Below are 22,035 nucleotides of genomic sequence, written 5' to 3'. Positions count from 1 at the left end.
TTTACTTCCATCTTTGTAGCATCACCTGTCTCCAGCCTTGTCTCAGTTCTCCTGCAGCTAAAAAGATAATTGATGCTTTTGTTAACACCTTGAATAGCTCAATGCTCTTACAGTCTTACATTTCTGCAGTGTTGTTAACAGGTCAAAGCACTTCACGGGAAAATTAATAGGCAGCATTTGATCTGAGCTAAATAAAATGATATTCAGATAACTGACCAAAGGTTGTCCATGATATAAGCTTTAAGGATCATCTTAAAGAAGAAGAGACGTAGAGAGATGAAGGTGTTTATGAAGGGAATTCTAGAATTTGATCTCTTCCATATCAGTCCAGGAAGAGGGCACCCTTTCAGGGCAGAGATGAGATTTTTTTTTGTTCCAGAGGGTAGTGTGGCTTTGGAACTCTTTGCCTCAGAAGGCAGTAGAGGCAGAGTCTTGGAAGAAAGAGGTGGTTATATTTTCATTAGGCAAGAGGATCAAGCGTTATGAAGGGTAAATTAGAATGTGGATTTCAAACCATCAACAGGTCAGCCATAATCTTATTTGATGTCAGAGTAAGCTTGAGGGGCAGAATGGTCTATTTCTGCTTGTAGTTTTTTATGTTCATTTGTAACTTCCAAGGCACTGAATAGTGGCATGATGGAAATTGGAACCTGGAAGAGATCAGGACCGGAGAAATGTAGATTATGAGGAGGCACAAAGTTGGGGAGGGCAGAAAGCAATGAAAATATGAGAAAACAAGATTGAGAATTTTAATGAAAATTATGTATTTTATTGATATTATTACAACTAGGAATGCATATTAATATGCATGCACATTACAGTGCTTCAACATAGTACATTGCTATTTCTGGGCAGAAAACATCTGAAGGAACCTAACTCCAACTATAACATTGATTCCTACGAGAATCAATGATTCACCTAAAGTTGTGATTTTCAGGAACAGAACCATAACTTTAATTTGAGAAGTGAATTCTTGGTTCAATTATATAGAAGCTTTTGGTTAGACTTCATTGAAGTAAATTTACCAGAGTCCTACTAAACAATATGGCTATTCGCATTAGAGAGAGTTGACTGATGGTTTAACCTTAGGGTCATCATGCCTCAGGTGAGAGATTGAGAAAAAGAGCCTTCCTGGGAACCACAGCCAGTGTGGGAATTGAACCCATGCTGTTGGCATTATGCACAAGCTGTCCAGCCAGTTGAGCAATCCAACCCCCAGAGTACTGTGTGCAGTTTGCTCTCCTTACCTCAGGAGGGATTTCACTGCCATAGATGGGGTGCAATGAGAAGGCTCACAAAAAGATTGCAAGAATGTTTTTCTATTCAACCAATCCTCTTTACAAGTGAAGCAAAACTTTGCTACTCAATTTAAAGTTCTGGTTCTGTTCCTGAAAACACAACTTTAAGTGAGTCATGGTTTCCATAGGAATCAATGTTATAGCTGTTACATTTCTTCGGACATTTTCTACCCAGATATTGCAATGGACAATATTGAAATACTATAATGCCCATGTATATGCACAGTGGCTCAGTGGTGAACACTGCTGTCTCACAGCACCAAGGACCCAAGTGTGATTCTAGCCTTGGGCAACTGTGTGGAGTTTGCCCATTCTCCCTATGTCTGTGTGGGTGCTCTAGTTTCCTCCCGCAATCCAAAGATGTGTGGGTTAGGTGAATTGGCCATACCGAACTGCCCATAGTCAGGGGTAAATATAGGGTAGGGGAATAGCTCTGAGTGGGATACTCTTTGGTGGGTTAATGTGGATTTCTTGGGCCAAAATGGTCTGTTTCCCCACTGTAGGGATTTTATGAATTTAATGTGCACTCCAAGCTATTCTTTAGGGAAAGGAACTGCTATCCTTACCTGGTCTGCCTACATGTAAATTCTGACTCAGAGCAATGTGATTGATCTTTAACTGGGCAATTAGTGTTGGCCAATAAATGCTGGACTAGCCAGTAAAGTCTACATCGTATAAATGAAATTTCAAAAGCTCCCAACCGAAATGTATCCCCACTAAGAATATTCGTGTCTAGGATTTATCTCCTCAAACGATTCAGTACTTTGCTTTATAATTTTAACCTATCTCTAAACAACCTCAGGAGCACGTGGAACTTGAATCTGGAACTCCCAGTCCTATAGTAGGGACACAAGCCCTGAGGCACAATAATGTTTTTGTGGTGCAACTCGGAATATTGTGTAACACGATTTACATAAAGCTGATGCTGTTTCATGTCCTCAACATTTGCAGCAAACACTCTTTTTGCAGTATTCGGCTTTTGTATTATCTGATGCCATGCCTTTCGCGATCGGAACCGAAAAGCAAAATTGTTTTGAGTGTTGCACAGAGATCAGGCAAATTCTAAAAACTGCAATGAGTGGGCTGGGTCTCGAGGCAGAGGGTTGGGTTTAGAGTAACTGGGCTGGGTTTAGTGTCAGTGGGCCCGAGATAATTCCGTTCACAGAAGGGAAGGAGAATGGCGTTAGCTCGCACTGTGGTATCTGCTGCCTGGCTGGCCAAGGCAATCAGCAGCGCTAAGGCCGGACCGTTGCGGGTCTTGGACTCCTCCTGGTATTTGCCAAAAATGCAGCGGGACGGCAGGAAGGAGTTCAAGGAGAAGCACATCCCCGGCGCTACCTTCTTCGACTTGGACGAATGCAGTGACCGCTCCTCCCCTTACGAGCATATGATGCCCGGGCAGGAGCTTTTCTCCCGATACTTGGCCAACCTGGGCATCTGTAACGACACCCACGTCGTCATCTACGATGCCAGCGATTTCGGACTGTTTTCTGCCCCCCGGGTCTGGTGGATGTTCCGGGCTTTCGGTCACAGCCGGGTGTCGGTGCTGGATGGCGGCTTTATCAATTGGCGCAGGGAGGGTCTCCCGGTCACTTCGGAACTGCAGGACTACCCCGTGGCTGAGTACAAGGCAAAAGCCAAACCCCAGGTCAAAAGTTACCAGGAGATCCTGGACAACATCCAGAGCAAACAGTTCCAGCTGGTGGATGCCAGGCCTGAGGGCAGATTCAAAGGCACCGAGCCTGAACCCAGAGAAGGTTCCCTAAAGAGTTTTGTTTTACTTGTTTCATCCCTCAAAACTTATTTCACTATCACATCAAGCTAAAGTTTGCAGCACTTTGCACTCAGGTCCTTTATTTAAATTTCTTCCAACATTTCTGAGATGGTTGTCAACTCTGCTTCCAGTTGTGAGCTTGTATTTATTGCCAGGAGAAAGTGAGGACTGCAGATGCTGGAGATCAGAGCTGAAAATGTGTTGCTGGAAAAGTGCAGCAGGTCAGGCAGCATCCAACGAACAGGAGAATCGACGTTTCGGGCATGAGCCCTTCTTCAGGATTAGCTGTGTGGGAGGAGATTGAGTCAGTGAGGGGGTAGATGTTTCCCTGAACTGGTGCATTTTATGTTCTTTTGCAATTATTGCAATTTTAAACAGCTTGCTGTTGCCACTTGGCAAACCATTACTGTAAGAGTGGAGTCATATCTAGGCAAGGCTAGGTATGCAAGGCCAGTGTTAGTTACCTGTTCCTAATTCCCCTTGAAGTAAATGGCTTGCTCAGTCATTTCCAAGGACAGTTAAGAGTCACCACATTGTAATTGACATAGAGTCATGCGTAGGCCAAACCAAGTAACATGGCAGATTTCCTCCCCTGGAGGATGTTGGTGACTCGGAGTGAGTACAATTTATTGGGTTTATGGTCACTATTTTTAATTTACTTTATATTTCCAATGTTATTCATTATATTTTAGGTTCTGCATGCTGCTGTGATGAAATTTGAATTTATGACCCAGAGTATTTTGGGAATCTAGATTACAAATCGAATAGCATTACCATAACACTGTTGCCTCTCTCATGATATAGTTAGCTTTGTTCTTTCGTTGCACTGTAATAGCGTAAGACAGGGTTACCCAGCATGTTCCCCAAAACATTTGAATGGCAGACAATACGTTTAGTTTAAAGTTGCGCTGGGGTCCTACTATGACACAGCAGACGGGCCATATCTCTCGATAAGGTTGTTACAACAGTGCCAAGGCAGCAGACAGAATTACAGATAAACTATTTAAAACAGCCTTGTAAACAGACCTGATGTAAACAATCAGATCTCTGATCAATTCAGTTCACATATTGGAGGTGTTTACTACACTTGCCCTCATTGCTCAGACCTTTTGAATATAGGAATGAGCTGTTATGTTGAGGTTGTACACAATGTTGCTGAGGCCTCCTCTGGAGTACTGTGTGCAGTTCTGGTCACCCTGCAATGGGAAGGACATTATTAAATTGGAGAGATTTCAGAAGAAATTTACCAGGAGGTTGCCTGTAATGACTGGATGTTTTTCACTGGAGCATCGGAGTTTGAGGGGTGACCTTATAGAGGTTTATAAAATCATGAGGGGTATAGATAAGGTGAATGGTATGTGTTTTTTTTTCCTCGGGTGGGAATTTCAAGACTGGGACATCTTTAAGATGAGAGGAGAAAGGTTTAAAAAAGACATGGAGGCAGTTCTTTTTTTACAAAGAGTGATTCGTGTGTGGAATGAACTTCCAGAGGAAGTGATGAATGCTGGTATAGTTACAACATTTAAAAGACACATTTAGATAAGTACATGAATAAGAAATGTTTGGAGGGATATGGGCCAAGTGCAGCGGATGAGACTAGTTTAGTTTGGGATTGGACCGAAGGATCTGTTTCAATGCTGTATAACTCTACAAGCGACTCAAACAAATTAATTTGTATTTCTCCTGATAACAAAAATGTGAAACTGCATGTACAGTTCCCAGTTACATGGATCAGAGAAAAGCATTTTGAGCATGCACTTTCAAGAATATTGCAGCCCATTACTTGAACAAATGGATATGTGTTGAAGAAATCAGTGAATTATGAACTATTCATATTTACTCCTTGCCTCTACCTGTGCTTCACGTAGAATTTTCTGAGGTTATGACACACTTAAAAAAAGTTGCTGTTTCATTTATTTTCAGCCATCTCGGTGGTTCTTTTCCAGTGGAATATTGTGTGCAGTTCTGGTCAACACTTTACAGGAATTGCTCTGGAGAGAGTGCAGAGAAGATTCACTAGAATGCAGCTGGGGTGGAAGATTTGTAGCTACGAATAAAGATTGGTGAGGCTAGGGCTGTTTTCCTTAGAACAGAGAGAGCTGAGGGGTGACATGATTGGAGTATACAAAATTGGGAGGGGCAGAGATAGAGTAGACAGGAGGAAATAATTTCTCTTGGCAGAGTTCAAAACCCAAGGGCCATAGATTCAAGCTAAGTGGCAGAAGGGTTAGAGGGGACGTGAGGAAAAACCTTTTTATGCAGACAGTGGTGGTTGTCTAGAGTTTGTTGGCTAAATTTGTGGTGGAGGCAGCGATCCTAAAATTGTTCAAAAAGTACCGTGATTCTGCATCTTAACAGTTGCAAGCTGCAGGGCTATGGACCTTGTGCAGGAGGATGGGATTAGAAAGGGCATCAGGGTGTCTTTGGGTCAGCATGGACGAGGTGGGTCAAATGGCCTCCTACTGTGCTGTATCATTTCTATGGCTCTATGCTAATTGTAGGTAACTGTGGGATGATGACACAGGGTTGGTTTGGGAGTCATCTTTAGCTGGGTGGACATCGTAAGGATTTAGATCTGTTACATTGACCAATGTTCCAGGATCTGACAACCTAAGGATTGATGTTCTGCCATGCACTGATTTTGTCACTGTCTAACTTGACTCTAAGTATTATTCGATTAACATCCTAGTCCACAACTCTCTACCCACTTCTTCATACTGCTTTCTTTAGTAACCTTTCAAAAAATCCTTCTCGTCATCAACATTGCTGTCCAACTCAAATGCAGTAACTTCAAGCTCTTAATGCAGTTGCTTACCAGCTCTCTCCGGGCACAGCTGTCTATGTAGATTCCCTCTTTCACATTGAGTTTCTTCAGGCAAGTTATGCCTGTTCTTTACTGTCCACTATGTCCTTGGTCAGTTAGAATTAGCTATTATTGTCACATGTACTCACATGAGTTGAAAAACGTGGTGCTGGAAAAACACAGCAGGCCAGGCAGCATCTGAGGAGCAGGAGAATTGACATTTCGGGCATAAGCCCTTCTTCAGGAATGAGGCTGGTGTGCCAAGCGGGCTGAGATAAAAGGTAGGGGGGAGCGGATTTTGGGAAGGGCCGCTGGGAATACGATAGGTGGCAGGACCCCAGCGCCCCTTCCCCAAATTCCCTCCCCCCCCCCCCACCTTTTATCTCAGCCCGCTTGGCACACCAGCCTCATTCCTGAAAAGGGGCTTATGCCCGAAACGTCGATTCTCCTGCTCCTCGGATGCTGTCTGGCCTGCAGTGTTTTTCCAGCACCATATTTTTCAACTCTGGTCTCCAGCATCTGCAGTCCTCACTTTCTCCCACATGTACTCACATGAGTACAGTGAAAAGTTTACAAGGCAAAAATCGTAAGGGGCATGGATAGAGTGAATAGCGACGATCTTCTTCCCAGGGTAGAGGAGTCCAGAACTAGAGGGCAGAGATTTCAGGTAAGAGGGGAAAGATATAAAGGGGACCACTTTTTCACACAGAGGGTGGTATGTGTATGGAATGAGCTACCAGAAGAAGTGGTGGAGGCTGCTGGAATTGCAATATTTAACAGGCATCTGGATGGGTATATGAATAGGAAGGGTTTAGAAGAATATGGACAAGTGCTGGCAAATGGGACTAGACTAATTTTGGATACTTTGCCGGCATGGACAAATTGGACCAAAGGGTCTGTTTCCGTGCTGTGCAACTCTATGACTTTTAAGTTGTCATGGTGCCATCTTAGGCACCAAGTTATCTATAGATTAGAATAGATTGGATTAGATTACTTACAGCGTGGAAACAGGCCTTCGGCCCAACAACTGATTCTTATGTACAAATTCTTAGGGAAGAAAAATGGAAAAATAAAGAAACAAAAGTCCAGCAATAAATTAGAAAAAACAAATAACAGTTCAGAATAACAGTCCTTCCAACTCAGACTGCATCAGGCTTCACCTCAAGGCCAGGAGTTCAAACTGAGGCTGGGTTCCAAGCTGACTTTCACCACGGACGCTGCCGACACCGCCCAAGATGGGAGATAGAAAGAAAAAGGAAAGTGACAAGAGAGAGAAAAGGTAAAGAAATTGACAGGCTCCAGCTCACAAGTCCTACTCTGCCACTATTTTGGAGACAAATTCCTGTCAGTCTTTGTTGTTAAAATGTGAAGGGGGATATTGGGTGACAAAACAATGGTAATTGAGCAGGTGGTCCTACATCCTGTACTGTTTTGTCTTGGGATGCCACTTGTCCCACATTTCTATAGCAGTGACTGGGAGGTTGCTAGGAGTGGTGATGATCTCTTTTTGTCACTGCTTATGCATTTGTGCTGTGTGTGTGTAGGCTGGGGGTGATCAGTCAGTGCCTAGGTATATATCTGCTCTGTGCTTGAGAGGTGGAGCGGGTCAGTCCCAATCTTTGGATGAATTTAGAAGAGACTGCTGATTGTGGAGGTCGAGCAGGACAGAGTTGGAGAAAGTTATTTTTGTTGCAGTGAGCCGCTCATTGTATGTAGGGAGAAGACATCTGACCAGATTGAAGAGGTAGACTGTCAGTAAAGTGGACATGGAACTGTTCCTGATTTTATTTCCTCAGAGCTGGTGACCCTGGTTGATTTGCTGTCTTGGTCAATGGGATAAAAGTTTGCTGTGTTGTTTGGGAAAGCATTCACTCCTTCCATCTCATGCTAGCAGATTCTGTGTGTGTAAGCTTTTTATCAAGCAAGTAAATAGTTGTCTCCAGTGTTTGCTAGCATTTGGTCCGTACTCATGGTGGAACCAGTCTTTGGAAATTGATGGAATTATCTGGCTTTGGCACCAAATGAGAATTACCATGTTAGCCATTTTAGGTTTGATGAGGTTTGACACATTTTCTTAAGTTGACAATTTAGCAGTGAAGATGGCACTGTCAACTTTGTGTTTGCCTATTTGAACCCAGACATTTTGGTGTCATTTCCTGTCACTAGTGTCTTCTCTGGTAACATTTAGCAGTACATGACCACCTGTCACCATTTATATATTTTTCCTTCGGTGTATCTTCTGCCATTTAGAATCATCTTTAATTCAGCAAGAACTGATGTTGCAGATAATTCATTAGACTTCCTCCAATCAGACCTTGCAGAACACTACCTGTTTTTGAATCTCATTGATAACCTTTGGCTCCAAACTCACTGGAATCTGGTAGTTTTATTCACTTGCTGACAAAAACAGTGGTGGCACGGTGGCACAGTGGTTAGCACTGCTGCCTCACAGCGCCAGAGACCCGGGTTCAATTCCCGCCTCGGGCGACTGACTGTGTGGAGTTTGCACATTCTCCCCGTGTCTGCGTGGGTTTCCTCCGGGTGCTCCGGTTTCCTCCCACAGTCCAAAGATGTGCAGGTCAGGTGAATTGGCCATGCTAAATTGCCCGTAGGGGTAGATGTAGATGTAGGGGTATGGGTGGGTTGCGCTTTGGCGGGGTGGTGTGGACTTGTTGGGCCGAAGGGCCTGTTTCCACACTGTAAGTAATCTGTAAGTAATCTAATCTAATCTAAAAAAAAAAAAATCCTAGCCTGAGCATGAATGACAGCAGCAGACACATTATACCCTCAGCTTTCTGCAGGCTGAGCTATGTGTGTGACAGTCTTGCTGAGAACTGTCTTGTTTTCCTTTTGGGTGTCCTTTCTTGCTTGGCCACCTGCATCCATCGATTTCCATCAACAGTCTCTTCAACTTCTCTTCATCTTTAATGTAGGAAATGGGAGTAGGAGTAGGCCCATTGAGCATGCTGCATCATTCAACTAAAACGTGGCTGATCTTTTACATAAATGTCATTCACCCATACTATTCCCATATCTCTTGATGTCTTCAATATCTAGAAACCTATCAATCTCTCTCTGTCTTGAATATACTTGATAGCTCAGCTATCTGTAAAGCATTGCTTCAGCAGTTCCCATTATTTTTGAAACATAAATTCAAAGAGTCTCTACAATGCAGTTAGAGATCATTGAGCCCATCGTAACTACACTGATCATCTGAAGAAAATTCCACACAGACCCATCCTCCCTAACCCAGTAACCCCACATTAATCACAGCTAATCCATCTAGTCTGCACATCTTTGGACACTAAAGATAATTTAGCATGGCCAAACCACCCAATGCACATCTTTGAACTATGGGAGGAAACAGAGCACCCACTGAAAACCCATACTTCATGGGGAGAATGTACATACACTGCACACTGGCCAAAGTTAGAATTGAACCTGGGTCCCTGGCGCTGTAAGGTTTTTGCATAGTGACTGCCTTCATGTGGTTGATTTGGGCTAATTTTACATATAAGATATTTTTCTTTTGTGAGTCAGTGGACATGATTGTAGATGGATTGTTCTCTGACAACAAATATGGGGCTACAGGGTTAGGGAGGATAGGCCTGCATGAGATGCTGATCAGAAGGTCGGTGCAGACTTGATGGGTTGATTGTTGTCTGATAATCAGCACAAGGACAAAAACAGTGTTCAATTATGATGGGCAAATTTCTCTGATTAATCCCCTTAATTAATCTATGGTTGCTATTGTATTTATGTTGGCTGGTTTTAAATCTGAGTTTTACATCAAAAAATAAATAACTTAATACATTACTATAAACATTACATTTCTTATTTGTTCAAACTCATTTCTGTACATAAAGTATGACCCAGAAATAAAAAAAATTGACAATTGGCCATTATATGGATTTGCTTGTCTGACCTGCAAATCTGTACTATAGCAGGCTGTGTTATGTTGGGGCCCCCAGTGTGATATTCATTTGCAGTTTGACAAGTATAATGCCTGATCTGTGCAGTGTTTTATTTACTTTTAAAAGCAAAATGTCCCAAGATTCTTCACAGCTGGTTGTGTTGAGATTATAAGGGATAGTGGTGGATGGATTTATTTTAAAACCGCGCACAAAGTTGTTGTTCCATCCAAATCAATTGACATGTCCCTGGGCTGTTGGTTAAGCAACCATTAAACTTTAAAATAGTTACATCAACTTCCAGAAAACAGTTTTTCTAACGCTGAGTTGTTGCCTTCATTTTAAGGCGCTGTGCTTTTCTCAAAGCCATGATTATTTTTTGGAAATATATTTCTACATTTTTCACAACATTTATAATTGCTACACGATATGAGATACAAAGCATCCCAAGCATGGCAGCTAGAATCACCCATTTTAAAATCCATTTACTTGAAGAAACACATTATCTTAACTCATTGCTTCAAATCCCCTCCTTAAAATCTTGATTACGTTGAGCATATTTCATGTAGATTGATGACTGAGTCAGATGGATCTCCACATTCATCCTGCTGGGACAGGGTTTCCCAAAGTTTAGGTTACAACTCCCAGTGGGCTCGCTAGATGAGATTCTGTGTCATGAGCTCCAAGTCAACAGTGGCTCCTGCGGAGATCCAACCAAGTGATATAAGCTGAGAGGGACCTTTCAACACCCCTTTTATTTTAAAATGGTGGGTATAGCCAAATTTACCAAACCTCTGAGGCTGATTCCTTATAATTCTTCCTCACCCTAAACCTAGAGCCTGCTTAGGGATCATGGCAATTCTGAAGCCTTAAATGGGGATTTCACTGTGGAAAAACACTCGTGAAACTTTTTTGTGAGGACACTAAACCTCTCTCGATCAACACTGTTGCTTTGCCCTCATTACCTCTTCGAATTGCAGTTCTGTCCTCGTTCCCTCAATTCAGTTAACACTTAACACGTTCAGGTTCCTTTTCTTCTGCTGCCAGACAAGCAATTTTCTTCATATTTTTGCAACCTTGCACTTGCATTAATAGTTCCTATCATTTACTTCAATTTCAATTTGAAATCATGATTTGGAGATGCTGGTGTTGGACTGGGATGTACAAAGTTAAAAAATCATACAACACCAGGTTAGAGTCCAACAGATTTATTTGGAAGTACTAGATTTTGGGGCGCTGCTCTTTCATCAGGTGGTTCTGGGGTATCTGATCGTAAGACACAGAATTTATACCAAAAGTTTACAGTGTGATGCAACTGAAATTATATATTGAAAAAGACCTGGATTGTTTGTTAAGTCTCTCATCTGATGGAATGAACAGGTTGGTTTCAGTTCTTTCATTTGTCAATCACAGAACATTTAAAAGTTACATTCTCAAGTGAACTTTAACAACTGTCATGTCGGCCCAGATGATGCATTTAAGGTGTGAGCTGCCCTGTGTGAGACTGTCTGTGCCACAATGGTCAGACTGATTCTAATCTAAAAAATGGATTGACAGAATCCTACGTAGATTCATGCAGTTTTTGAGCAAAGTAAAATGTAATTCTGCAAGTACAAATTCACCCCACAAACTTATATGTATGTGTGCATGTGGGCGTGTGTTGGGTGGGTTTGGTGAAGAGTGTGTGTGTGTAAAGGGTATAAATCTGTGAGAGGGTACATGTGGGAGTGTATGTGTAGGAGTGTCTGTGTGTACATGTCTGTGCTTATGTGTGTGTGTGTGTGTGTGTGTATAGTGCAATGGGGTCACCTGTAATGTGACAGGAACTTTTCATTGTTATCTGTCCCAAAGTCTGCCTTGGAAGACGGTCACCCAAAGGTCCGAGGTCAAATGTAGTGTTCTGCGAATGGGAGGGAACACTCCTGTCTGTTGATTGTTGTGCGACAGGAGTTTTGGGTGACCGTCCTCCAAGGTGGACTTCAGGACAGGCAACAACAAGAAATGGCCGAGCAGAGGCTGATAGCTAACTTTGATACCCATGGGGATGGCCTGAGCCAGGACTTTGGGTTCATGTCACACTACAGGTGGCCTCATTGCACTATACACACACACAGACAGATGCAGACACTCCTGTACACACACACACCCCTACAGGTCCATACACTCACGCAGACCCTATCTCAGATCCTCACTCATACAATCCTACACTCTCACATGCACCCTCTCACCGACTTATACCCCTTTACACTCACACACATACACACACTCTCACAGACATTCATCAGCCCCCCCACCTCCCAAACACACACCCACATGCACACATACATATATAAGTTTGTGGGGTGAATTTGTACTTGCAGAATTACATTTTACTTTGCTCAAAAACTACATGAATCCATGTAAGATTCTGTCAGTCCATTTTTTAGATTAGAATCATTAGAGTGGTGCTGAAAAAGCACAGCCGGTCAGGCAGCATCCAAGGAGCAGCAAAATCGATGTTTTGGGCAAACGCCATTTCCTGATGAAGGGCTTTTGCCTGAAACGTCAATTTTCTTGCTTCTTGGATGCTGCCTGACCGGCTGTACTTTTCCAGCACCACTCTAATCTAGACTCTGATTTCCAGCATCTGCAGTCCTCACTTTTGCCTTGTTGATTTTAACCTGACTATTGTGGCACAGACAGCCTCACGCAAGGCAGCTCACATCTTTAAATGCATTATCTGGGCCGACATGACACCAATTATTAAAGTTCACTTGAGAATGTAACTTTTAAATGTACTGCGATGAAAGAACTGAAACCAAAATTTCATTCGAAAAGATGAAAGACTTAACAAATAATCCAGGTCTTTTTCAGTATATAATTTCAGTTACGACACATTGTAAACTTTTGCTATAAATTCTGTGTCTTACCATATTATACTCCACAACCACCTGAAGGAGCAGCGCTCCAAAAGCTAAAGCTTCCAAATAAACCTGTTGGACTATAATGTAATGTTGTGTGATTTTCAATTCGAAGTGATCTGTTTGTTTCATGAGTGATTATTTCAATCATTTTCGTCTTGCAACAATTGTTCAAATTGAACTTTTTTCCAAAACCTTTCTTGTACAGCAAATGGATACCCTTCATTTTTCTGTCTGAAACAGTTGAGTGAAAAATTCATTGTACAAAGTTTGTCTCTGTCAACTGCAGAGTAAAAAATGGGCAAGGGCAGTCAACAGCTAATTGCAGTTGAGACAAGATGCAGGGAATGAATAGTTGCCCAGAATTGTATTGGCTGCTGAAAATCAAATGGGATGCTCCCCATCCCACCCTTGCTTTAATTCCTTTGGTGTATGTAAACGATGCAGATTTATGTTACACCCTAATGAAGAGGAATATTCTATGATATTGTGGCTCAGCAGTTAACACTGCTACCTCACAGCACCAGGGACCTGGGTTCAATTCCAGCCTCGGGCAACTGTTTGCACATTCGTCCTGTGTCTGTGTGGGCTTCCTCCAGGTGCTCTGGTTTCTTCCCACAGTCCAAAGATGTGCAGGTTAGGTAAGTTGGCCATGCTAAATTGCCCATAGTGTTAGGTGCATTAGTCAAGTGTAAATATGGGGAATGGGTCTGGGTGGGTTACTCTTTAGAGGATCAGTGTTTCCATGCTGTAGGGAATCTAATCTGATATGCAAATAATCTGGTATTCAGATGTCATCCGGGTGTTTTATTACTACCATTGCATTGGTAACTGAAATACAATCATATTGAACAAAACCTACAAATTCCGCCAACGCCTAGAACACTCTGTCTGCTCCACACATTGCAATCCCAGATATGGAGGGATTGATTTAGGAACAAAGTTTGAATTGGTTGAGACTATACCCATTAGAATTTAGAAGAATGAAAGGTGATCTCTTGGAAACAAGTAGGATTCTTAAGGGGCTTGACAGGGTAAATGCTGAGAGGATGTTTTCCCCATTGTGAGAGAGTCTTGAACCAGTAGGCATAGTCTCAGAATGAAGCGGCACTGATTTAAGACTTATTTAGAGTCATAGAGATGTACAGCATAGAAACAGACTCTTCAGTCAATGTGTCCATGCCAACCAGATAGCCTAAATTAATCTAGTCTCATTTGTCAGCATTTGGTCCATATCCCTACAAACCCTTCCTATTCATGTACCCATCCAGATGCCTTTTAAATGTTGTGATTGTACCAACCTCCACTACTTCTTCTGGCAACTTGTTCCATACACGCACCACCCTCTGTGTGAAAGTCACCCTTTAGGTCCCTCTTAAATCTTTCCCCTCTCACCTTAAACCTATGTCCTCTAGTTTTGGACTCCCCTGATGAGGGGGAATTTCTCCTGCCAGAAGGTTGTGAGCCTGTACAACTCCTTTCCACAGAGAGCTGTGGGGACAGAGTCCTCATGTATATTTAAGGCTGAAATAAGTTCCTCATCAGTCAGGGAATGAAGAATTATTGTGGAAAGGATGAAAGGAATGTTGGATCAGCTGTGATCCTTCTGAATGGCGGAGCAAGCTTGAGGGCCTGAACAGCCTACTCCTGTGCCTGTTTCTTTTGGATTTATTTCTTGATGACCATTTTAAAATTTGACCAAAGAGTAATGTTTTGAGCAAAGTATAAAATTAAAGACAACTTTCCCTGTTTGATACAAGATATAATTTTTTTTTAGCATTTGAGTCTCTAATCTTGTTGGTGGGAAGGTAAAGCCTTGACAGACAAGCAGAAACTTACTATGTGCTTATGGATAATATCACACCATGGGTGTTTCTGTTCATTAATAATCAACTTCAAATATTTGTCCTCATTATTTCTGGACCTTTGGTTTCAAACACTTTTTTTTATTTCTACACTCTATACATACAAATAAACACACACACTCTCTCCATGTTCTGAGATATTTTCAATCTTGCATCTCTAGCAGCATTTAAAGACATTCTTAAACTCTCTTCACTTTGTTGGATCTATCCTTCTCACCAGAAGGCCTTTAATTTCTCACCTCTTGTAATCCATGCTCTGGTCTGCTGTTCAGTGCTGAGGTACCTTGGGACTTCTTGCTGCCTTAGTTATGTAAAACTATTCAATGAATCATTCCTATCCTGGGAGAATGTTATTCCATATTCATAACCAAAGAGCGAACAGGATAGAGGCACAGCCCCTGGCTTATCGTAAGGTTTTAAGACTTCTGACATTTTCTGTGCTATGGATGAATGAGTTTGTGATTGATTGCAGACACCTTGATTTTTGAAAGAAACATAAACTGAGGCCTTGTCTCCATTTTGGGTGGATGTTAAAGATCTCCAAGCATTATTAAGGGAAGAACAGGCTCTCTGTTGGTGTCCCAGGGCTAGTCAAATAATTCAGTTGTTCACCTACTGCTGTTAACAAATGCAGATAGAAGCTGCCAGTTTCCAACATCAATGACCTGTACTTCTATTGACATTGAGATGTTATGACAGGCAGTGTATAAGTACAGACTTGACCTTTATTCTCTGGTTTCAAAAGAGCTGAATGCTATGCCTGGTCACTAGCAGCATTTCCACATTTGGTTGGGGTGGGGATGGTTTGTGAGTTAAACTGTTCTGCCCCCAAGATTACTGGTGACGTGAAAGTCTAAGCAGGACCGGTATTTAAATTCTGACTAAACTCTAATGTTTAATATCCATGTTTTTACAGGCTAACAAATGGAATGCTGCAAATGATTGACCATATGTTCAGAGGTCAGACATTTCCATGATGTGATATTAACTTGTTTCAGTTCATTTTATGAGAACATCTATAAAATCATTTTTTGTCAATCAGATTTTAAACAATCATGTATTGAAAGACACCATTGAAGTCAAGAATGACTTCAAGAATGTTTGATTTAAGAGATCTGAAGGTATGGATTCTGAATTGTCCTATAACATATTAACTTGGCAGTGGAGGCCCACATCACACATAATGACCATATTCAGTAATACAACAACAATGCATTGTTTTACATTGCTTTTCTAAGCAACCAGGGTACTGGAAGCTCATCACAACGGGTTTTCAAACCAAGTAATTCAGAAACTTGCAGCAGTAAGGATAATCTATTCCTGATGTATATACACTCCCCCACCCTCAGTTATGTCAATCCAGGCAGGTGACTCACAGATTAGTAAAAGCAAATATTAAAGGAAATTTCAAGTGCACAGAAATCTCAATTGTACTAGGTTCCCAACTCCTGAAATCTGGACGTGCATTTATTTAGAATCTTTCACAAGCACAAGCAATCTTTTCAGCCTCACTGAAGTTCTTTTGAAGAAAGGTCAGCATGGGAAAGTAGTCAAAAAGTGTGGCGCTGGAGAAGCACAGCAGGTCAGACAGAGTCCAAGGAGCAGGAGAATCAACATTTCAGGCATAAGCCCTTAATCAGGAATTCCGAAACGTCAACTCTCCTGCTCCTCATACACTGCACTTTTCCAGCACCACACTTTTCAACTCTGATCTCCAGCATCTGCAGTCCTCGCTTTCTCCCAGCATTGGAAAGTAGCAAATTTAGTAGTGCAGAGTCATTTTCTACAGACCACAAAGTGATAACGACCAGATAATCTTTTTCACAATCTTGAGTGAAGGATAAATACTGAGGGTGATTCAACAGGGTGATCAGCCAAGGCCAAAGAGTTAAAACCTGTTTCACTCAAAGGGATGAACACCTCGTCTTCCAACATGAAAAGAAAATTAGAAGAGTAGATTGGATAAAGTAAAAGGTTTTGGTTCAATATTTCAGAAACCTGTTAATTTTTAGCAAGACATCTGAACAAAAATTGGAGACAGGATCTGAGAACAATTGTAGAGTATTTGTCAGGATGCTAGTGAGATTTGTGTAGCATTTGACTGTTACTTACATATGTGATTTCCTTGAATTGGGTTGGGTTTCCTTCAATTCACACTTTTTTTAATTTATCTTATTTCTCAAGGTATTGAACCTGGGCACATCCCCAATAGTATCAATATCCCTTTTAATACCTTCATGGATCCAGAGACTCTCAGGATGAAGAGTGAAAAGGAGCTGCACTGCTTGTTTGAGGATCACAATGTCAACCTGAACAAACCACTGGTAGGAAGCTGTGGCACCGGGATCACTGCTTGCTTTGTTGCCCTTGGTGCCTACCTCTGTGGGAAAGAAAATGTGATGATCTACGATGGCTCCTGGCAAGAGTGGTTCACCCGAGCTGACCCCAGTCACATTATCTCAGAGAGAAAGGAGAAAATCAAATAGGCAGCACTGAAAGCAATGTTTAAGATGATACAGTTCCCATGTCAAGATTAGTAGATAATTTGAGAGTCATTCTTATGTTCTATTTGACTAGCTAAGGAGTCATTCTTTTATTGTGTTGGAGATAGGAGCCAAGCAGCTACTGTAAAGGTTTGATCTGTTCCCTATTTGAAGGGCCCTCTGCACACTTAGCAAGTGTTCTTCTGGGTATTGATGGTAACAACAGGTGTAATCCTCTTTTGTGATGTTGTTTCAATGACAATTGAGTATTTCTCAAGTGATTTGCCTGGAGACTCTACCTTTTTCACAAGATGCAGAAGGGTGGTCTAGAACAGCTCTAAGTGCTGAGTCAGTGTTAGAATGGTAATTGGAGATGCATGACCATGAAAGGAAATGAAGCCATTTCTGGGGAAAGTTTGTCACTTTCCAGAATCATTCACAGTTTTGTTTCTTGCCGTATTTGTTTGGAGCACTATGTTTCCTGAAGATGCTGGACGTGCTGAGGCTGAGTGTCCACTGAGTTTCAAAATGTTTCTCACAGTGATTTACTCCTTGAATGCAGTGACTGCTCTGTGTAGCCAAGATTTCAAAGTGAGACCAGATGGCCTTTGATGAGTATAGGATGTCAGAGTTGAAATAAGTCTGGCATTTCTTGCCTTTCTAAGTGAAAATCTTTATTATTGAATCAAAGTTCCTCCTGTTATTAACATTGTAAACTTTAAACTCTCTCAGCCTATACAACATCATTTGTGGATTAGGAGTTATTTTACTTGTGCTGCACCCAACAGTGTGAGAGAAATGAAGGCTAAACCCCTGTTCCTTTGCTGATCTAAGTCATGCAACTGAAAACAGAAAACTTTCTCCTCAGCATGGAAGAAATTTAATAGAGAGAGTAATACTTGGATAAACCCTGCGTCCTGTCTGGAATTGCTTCATAGATTCTGAGACTAGCTTCAGAGTGAGTGTGTATCTCATCTCCAGTTCTGAGTTATTAAATTGGGAATGCTCCGATGTCAATGAAGTGGACAGTAGAGTTGGTCTGGATTGCAGAATAAATAGCATTTGTATTAAATTTGGAGTTTGCATGCAGTGGCCAATTCCTGGCATTGCAATGAAACCTGTTTCTTTCAATAACATTCCGAATATTTTCTAACACCACGTTCTAGCTAGTTATCAATCTTCATACACCCAATACATACCAAATGTGCCTCTCAGTTTTCCACACAGGTCAAGTGTACCGTAGTTCAGATTTAGGAGATGGAACATTGTACAAAAAAATCCTTCCCCGTGTGCCTTACTGCAATTAAAAGAAATAATGCTCCAGGAGTTGGCCACTTAACAGAGGTAATTTTTGCTACTGTAACAATTTTCCCTCTGGCTACTTAAAATGTTTTTAATTAAAATCTTAAAGAGTTTCAAAGGATTTGTGAGACAAATGTGTTAAGATATCTTTAGAGCACCTTATTCTAGAGGAAATGCGGGGATTAGTATTACTACACAAATTTGATGAATTGTTTAATGTACTTGAAAATACAGAGTAAGTATGATACAATGAGCAATCTGAAGTATTCATTCAGGTCTGTAACAGACAAGCAACTGGGTTTGCAGCAACAGTGCAAGGCACAGCAGTGTTGTGGCTTCCTTTCCCTGAGGTTTTCAGTGTTGCACTCTACATTAAGTGTATCAGTTGCATGTGTCAAGAAATTCCTGTGCATTACAATGGGGAATGTGGACAAAAAAAAAGTGGAATTTTCACCAGTGGAGTCTCCCTTGATTCATGGGCTTGGCTGTGGGTTCAACTTCCACTCCAACAACTTCCAGTACAAAACCTAGACTGATTCTCCAATGCAGCATCCGAGGAGTGCTGTGCTACCAGAAGCACACTGTTTCTAGTGAGACATTAAACCAAAGCCCTGACTATGCTCTTAGATGAAAGTGAGATAAAAATAAACAACATTTCAGCTTCAGGCCAATAACTTTTCACTAAAAGAAGTGTTAACACTTGTTGTAGGTTAGTTGTTAATTGTGTCCCTGACCCAATGAATGTCATATGTAATAATTTCAATAAAATTAATTCAGTTAAGTAGTTTTATCTGACTCCTTTTTGAATCAAAGATCGGAGATATAATATGTCTTTCCTCTGTATTTTGTGTTGAGGGGGAATCAGAACATTGCAATAAAGACCATTCTTAGAAATGGGTTAGATGTTACTGCAGTTCATTTGTCCATCTGTTATCCTTGCTGTCAAGACATGTAACTGTGAAAAAGGTATACGTTGTGAATTTTGTCTCAAAACCCAAAGCCTCAAATGTCCCCCCCCCCCCCCCCCCCCCCCCGTAACCAAGGTGTGTGGGACTGAAACATTTGATCAGAAAGTAAGAGTGGAGCAAGAAGGGATGTAGTAGTACGTGACAGTACATCAAGGGGAGTTGACACTGCTCTCTGCAGTAAAGAATGTACGCTGACAGCTGAATTATCTGCCCAGCACCAGACTTGAGGGCATCTGTCCAGGGCTGATGAGAAACCTGAATTGAAAAGGGGAAAATACAGTAGTCATGGTATTAAATTAATAAATAGAACCAAACAGGTACAAATTCTGGATGATTATTCAAACCATGTGCAAATTGTCAGAGAACAAATAAGGTTAGAGAAATGAATGCATGGCTCAAAGATTGGGAGAATTGGGTGCAAGTTCATGGGGAACTGGCACCAACATGGGAGAAAGTACAATTTGTCATGTTGGGATGGTGTTCTAGTGAACCGTGTAACTAGGGACATGAAAAGGGCTTTAAAATAAACAAGTATGAAGGAATCAAGGTGTAGCAAAACACGGGTAGATTCAAGATAGGTGATCAAATTGGTAATATGGGAAATGAAGGTCAAAGAATCACAAGAAGGCATGGTGGGAAAAGTTTAACAATGCACCAACAATACACATCATAAACATAACAAGTAGACAAAACCAAAGGCAAACATCAAAAACAAATTGCTGCAGAAACGTAGTCGTGACCGTATCTATAGAGAGAAAACAAAACTAACGTTTTTAGTTCAGTAACACTTCAGAACTGAAAGCAGCTAGGAAAAGGTGTATTTATACTGATGTGTGTGGGAATTGGAGGGTAAAGAAGAAAGTTAATGGGTGGAGATGGAGTCCAGAGAGAGAAATCAAGGGAGGCAGACAAAAAGATTGTTAATTGTATATTGGAGAAGAAAAGAAGTTCAGTAAGAGATAATGGCCTATATCTACTTTCCAATGTCTCCTGATTGCACGTTGAAGTAACATTACCTCCACTAAGTCTGATGTTGTCATAGCTTTTCACAGAAGAGTCATAGAGATGAACAGCATGGAAACAGACCCTTCGGTCCAACCCATCCAGATATCCCAACCCAATCTAGTCCCACCTGCCAGCACCCGGCCCATATCCCTCCAAACCCTTTCTATTCATATACCTATCCAAATGCCTCTTAAATATTGCAATTATATCAGCCTCCACCACTTCCTCTGGGAGCTCATTCGATACACGTACACCCTCTGCGAGAAAAAGTTGCCCCTTAGGTCTCTTTTGGTATCTTTCCCCTCTCACCCTAAACCTATGCCCTCTAGTTCTGGACTCCCCGACCCCAGGGAAAAGACTTTGCCTATTTACCCTATCCATGCCCCTCATAATTTTGTCAACCACTATAAGGTCACCCCTCAGCCTCCGACACTCCAGGGAAAACAGCCCCAGCTTGTTCAGCCTCTCCCTATAGCTCAAATCCTCCAACCCTGGCAATATCCTTGTAAATCTTTTCTGAACCCAAGTTTCGCAACATCTTTCCGATAGGAAGGAGACCAGAACTGCAGACAATATTCCAACAGTGGCCTAACCAATGTCCTGTACAGCCGCAATATGACCTCCCAACTCCTGTACTCAATACTCTGGCCAACAAAGGAAAGCATACCAAACACCTTCTTCACTATCCTATCTACCTGCAACTCTACTTTCAAGGAGCTATGCACTCCAAGGTCTCTTTGTTCCCAAAATGCAGCACTTCACATTTATCTGAATTAAACTCCATCTGCCACTTCTCAGTCCATTGGCCCATCTGGTCCAGATCCTGTTGTAATCTAAGGTAACCTTCTTCGCTGTCCACTACACCTCCAATTTTGGTGTCATTTGCAAATTTACTAACTGTACCTGTTATGCTCGCATCCATTAGATGTATTCTGCATAGTTCTTGCAAGTTCTGACAAGGAATGCAAACTATTAAGTATTTTCGACACCTGACGACAGGGCAGCACACAGAAAGCTTTTGCTTTTAAACAAACCTGTTGGACCACAACTGTGACTTCTGACTTTGTCGACCCCAATCCAACACCGGCATCTCCACATGATGTACTAATTGCTAACACACAATAACACCATCTTGTTAACTAAGACAAGTGTTTATTTTTTTCAGACTCATCAATGATCTCTTCCTTATCACTGATAATTAGATAGAACCTAGACACGGTATAAATGAAGGACAATTGATAGGAAACTACCTCAACCACATTTAGCCCAGTACCAATTACCCACAAGTAGCATGAAAAAAAATTCTACATTCATACATTGCCAAATTTAGAACAAACAGTCAATTCTGAAGTCATATCCAACTGGAGGTATTATTTTTCTCCACAGATGCTGCCAGACCTACTGCGTATCTTCAGTACACATTTTGTAGTTCAGATTTCCAGCCTCTGCAGTATTTTTATACTTTTTAATATATATTATCCTTTTTGATTGAAAAACCTTTGGTGCCCCTTCGGGACGGCACAGCGGTTAGTACTGCTGTCTCGCTGCGCAGCGACCCGGGTTCGATTCCAGCCTCAGGTAACTGTGTGGGTTTCCTCCCACAATCCAAAGATGTGCAGGTCAGGTGAATTGGCCATGCTAAATTGCCCATAATGATAGGTGCATTAGTAGGGGAATGTGTCATGGGAGGGTCAGTGTGGACTTGTTGGGCCGAAGGGGCCTGTTC

The 22,035-nt window shown here is 41.7% G+C and overlaps 1 protein-coding gene across 1 annotated transcript; it reads left to right on the top strand.

Moving 5' to 3' along the window:
* The first annotated feature begins 2,278 nt into the window (after positions 1-2,278).
* On the top strand, positions 2,279-19,117 carry LOC140489262 (3-mercaptopyruvate sulfurtransferase-like). Its single transcript, XM_072588627.1, has 2 exons — positions 2,279-3,055; positions 16,736-19,117. The coding sequence occupies exons 1-2, from the start codon at positions 2,476-2,478 to the stop codon at positions 17,035-17,037; spliced, it is 882 nt and encodes a 293-aa protein (XP_072444728.1). The 5' UTR covers positions 2,279-2,475; the 3' UTR covers positions 17,038-19,117.
* The last annotated feature ends 2,918 nt before the right edge of the window (positions 19,118-22,035 follow it).

Source organism: Chiloscyllium punctatum, chromosome 18 (genome assembly GCF_047496795.1).
Source record: "Chiloscyllium punctatum isolate Juve2018m chromosome 18, sChiPun1.3, whole genome shotgun sequence".
NCBI lineage: Eukaryota > Metazoa > Chordata > Chondrichthyes > Orectolobiformes > Hemiscylliidae > Chiloscyllium > Chiloscyllium punctatum.
The sequence above is the reverse complement of the archived record's forward strand: the minus strand, read 5'-3'. Positions and strand labels throughout refer to the sequence as shown.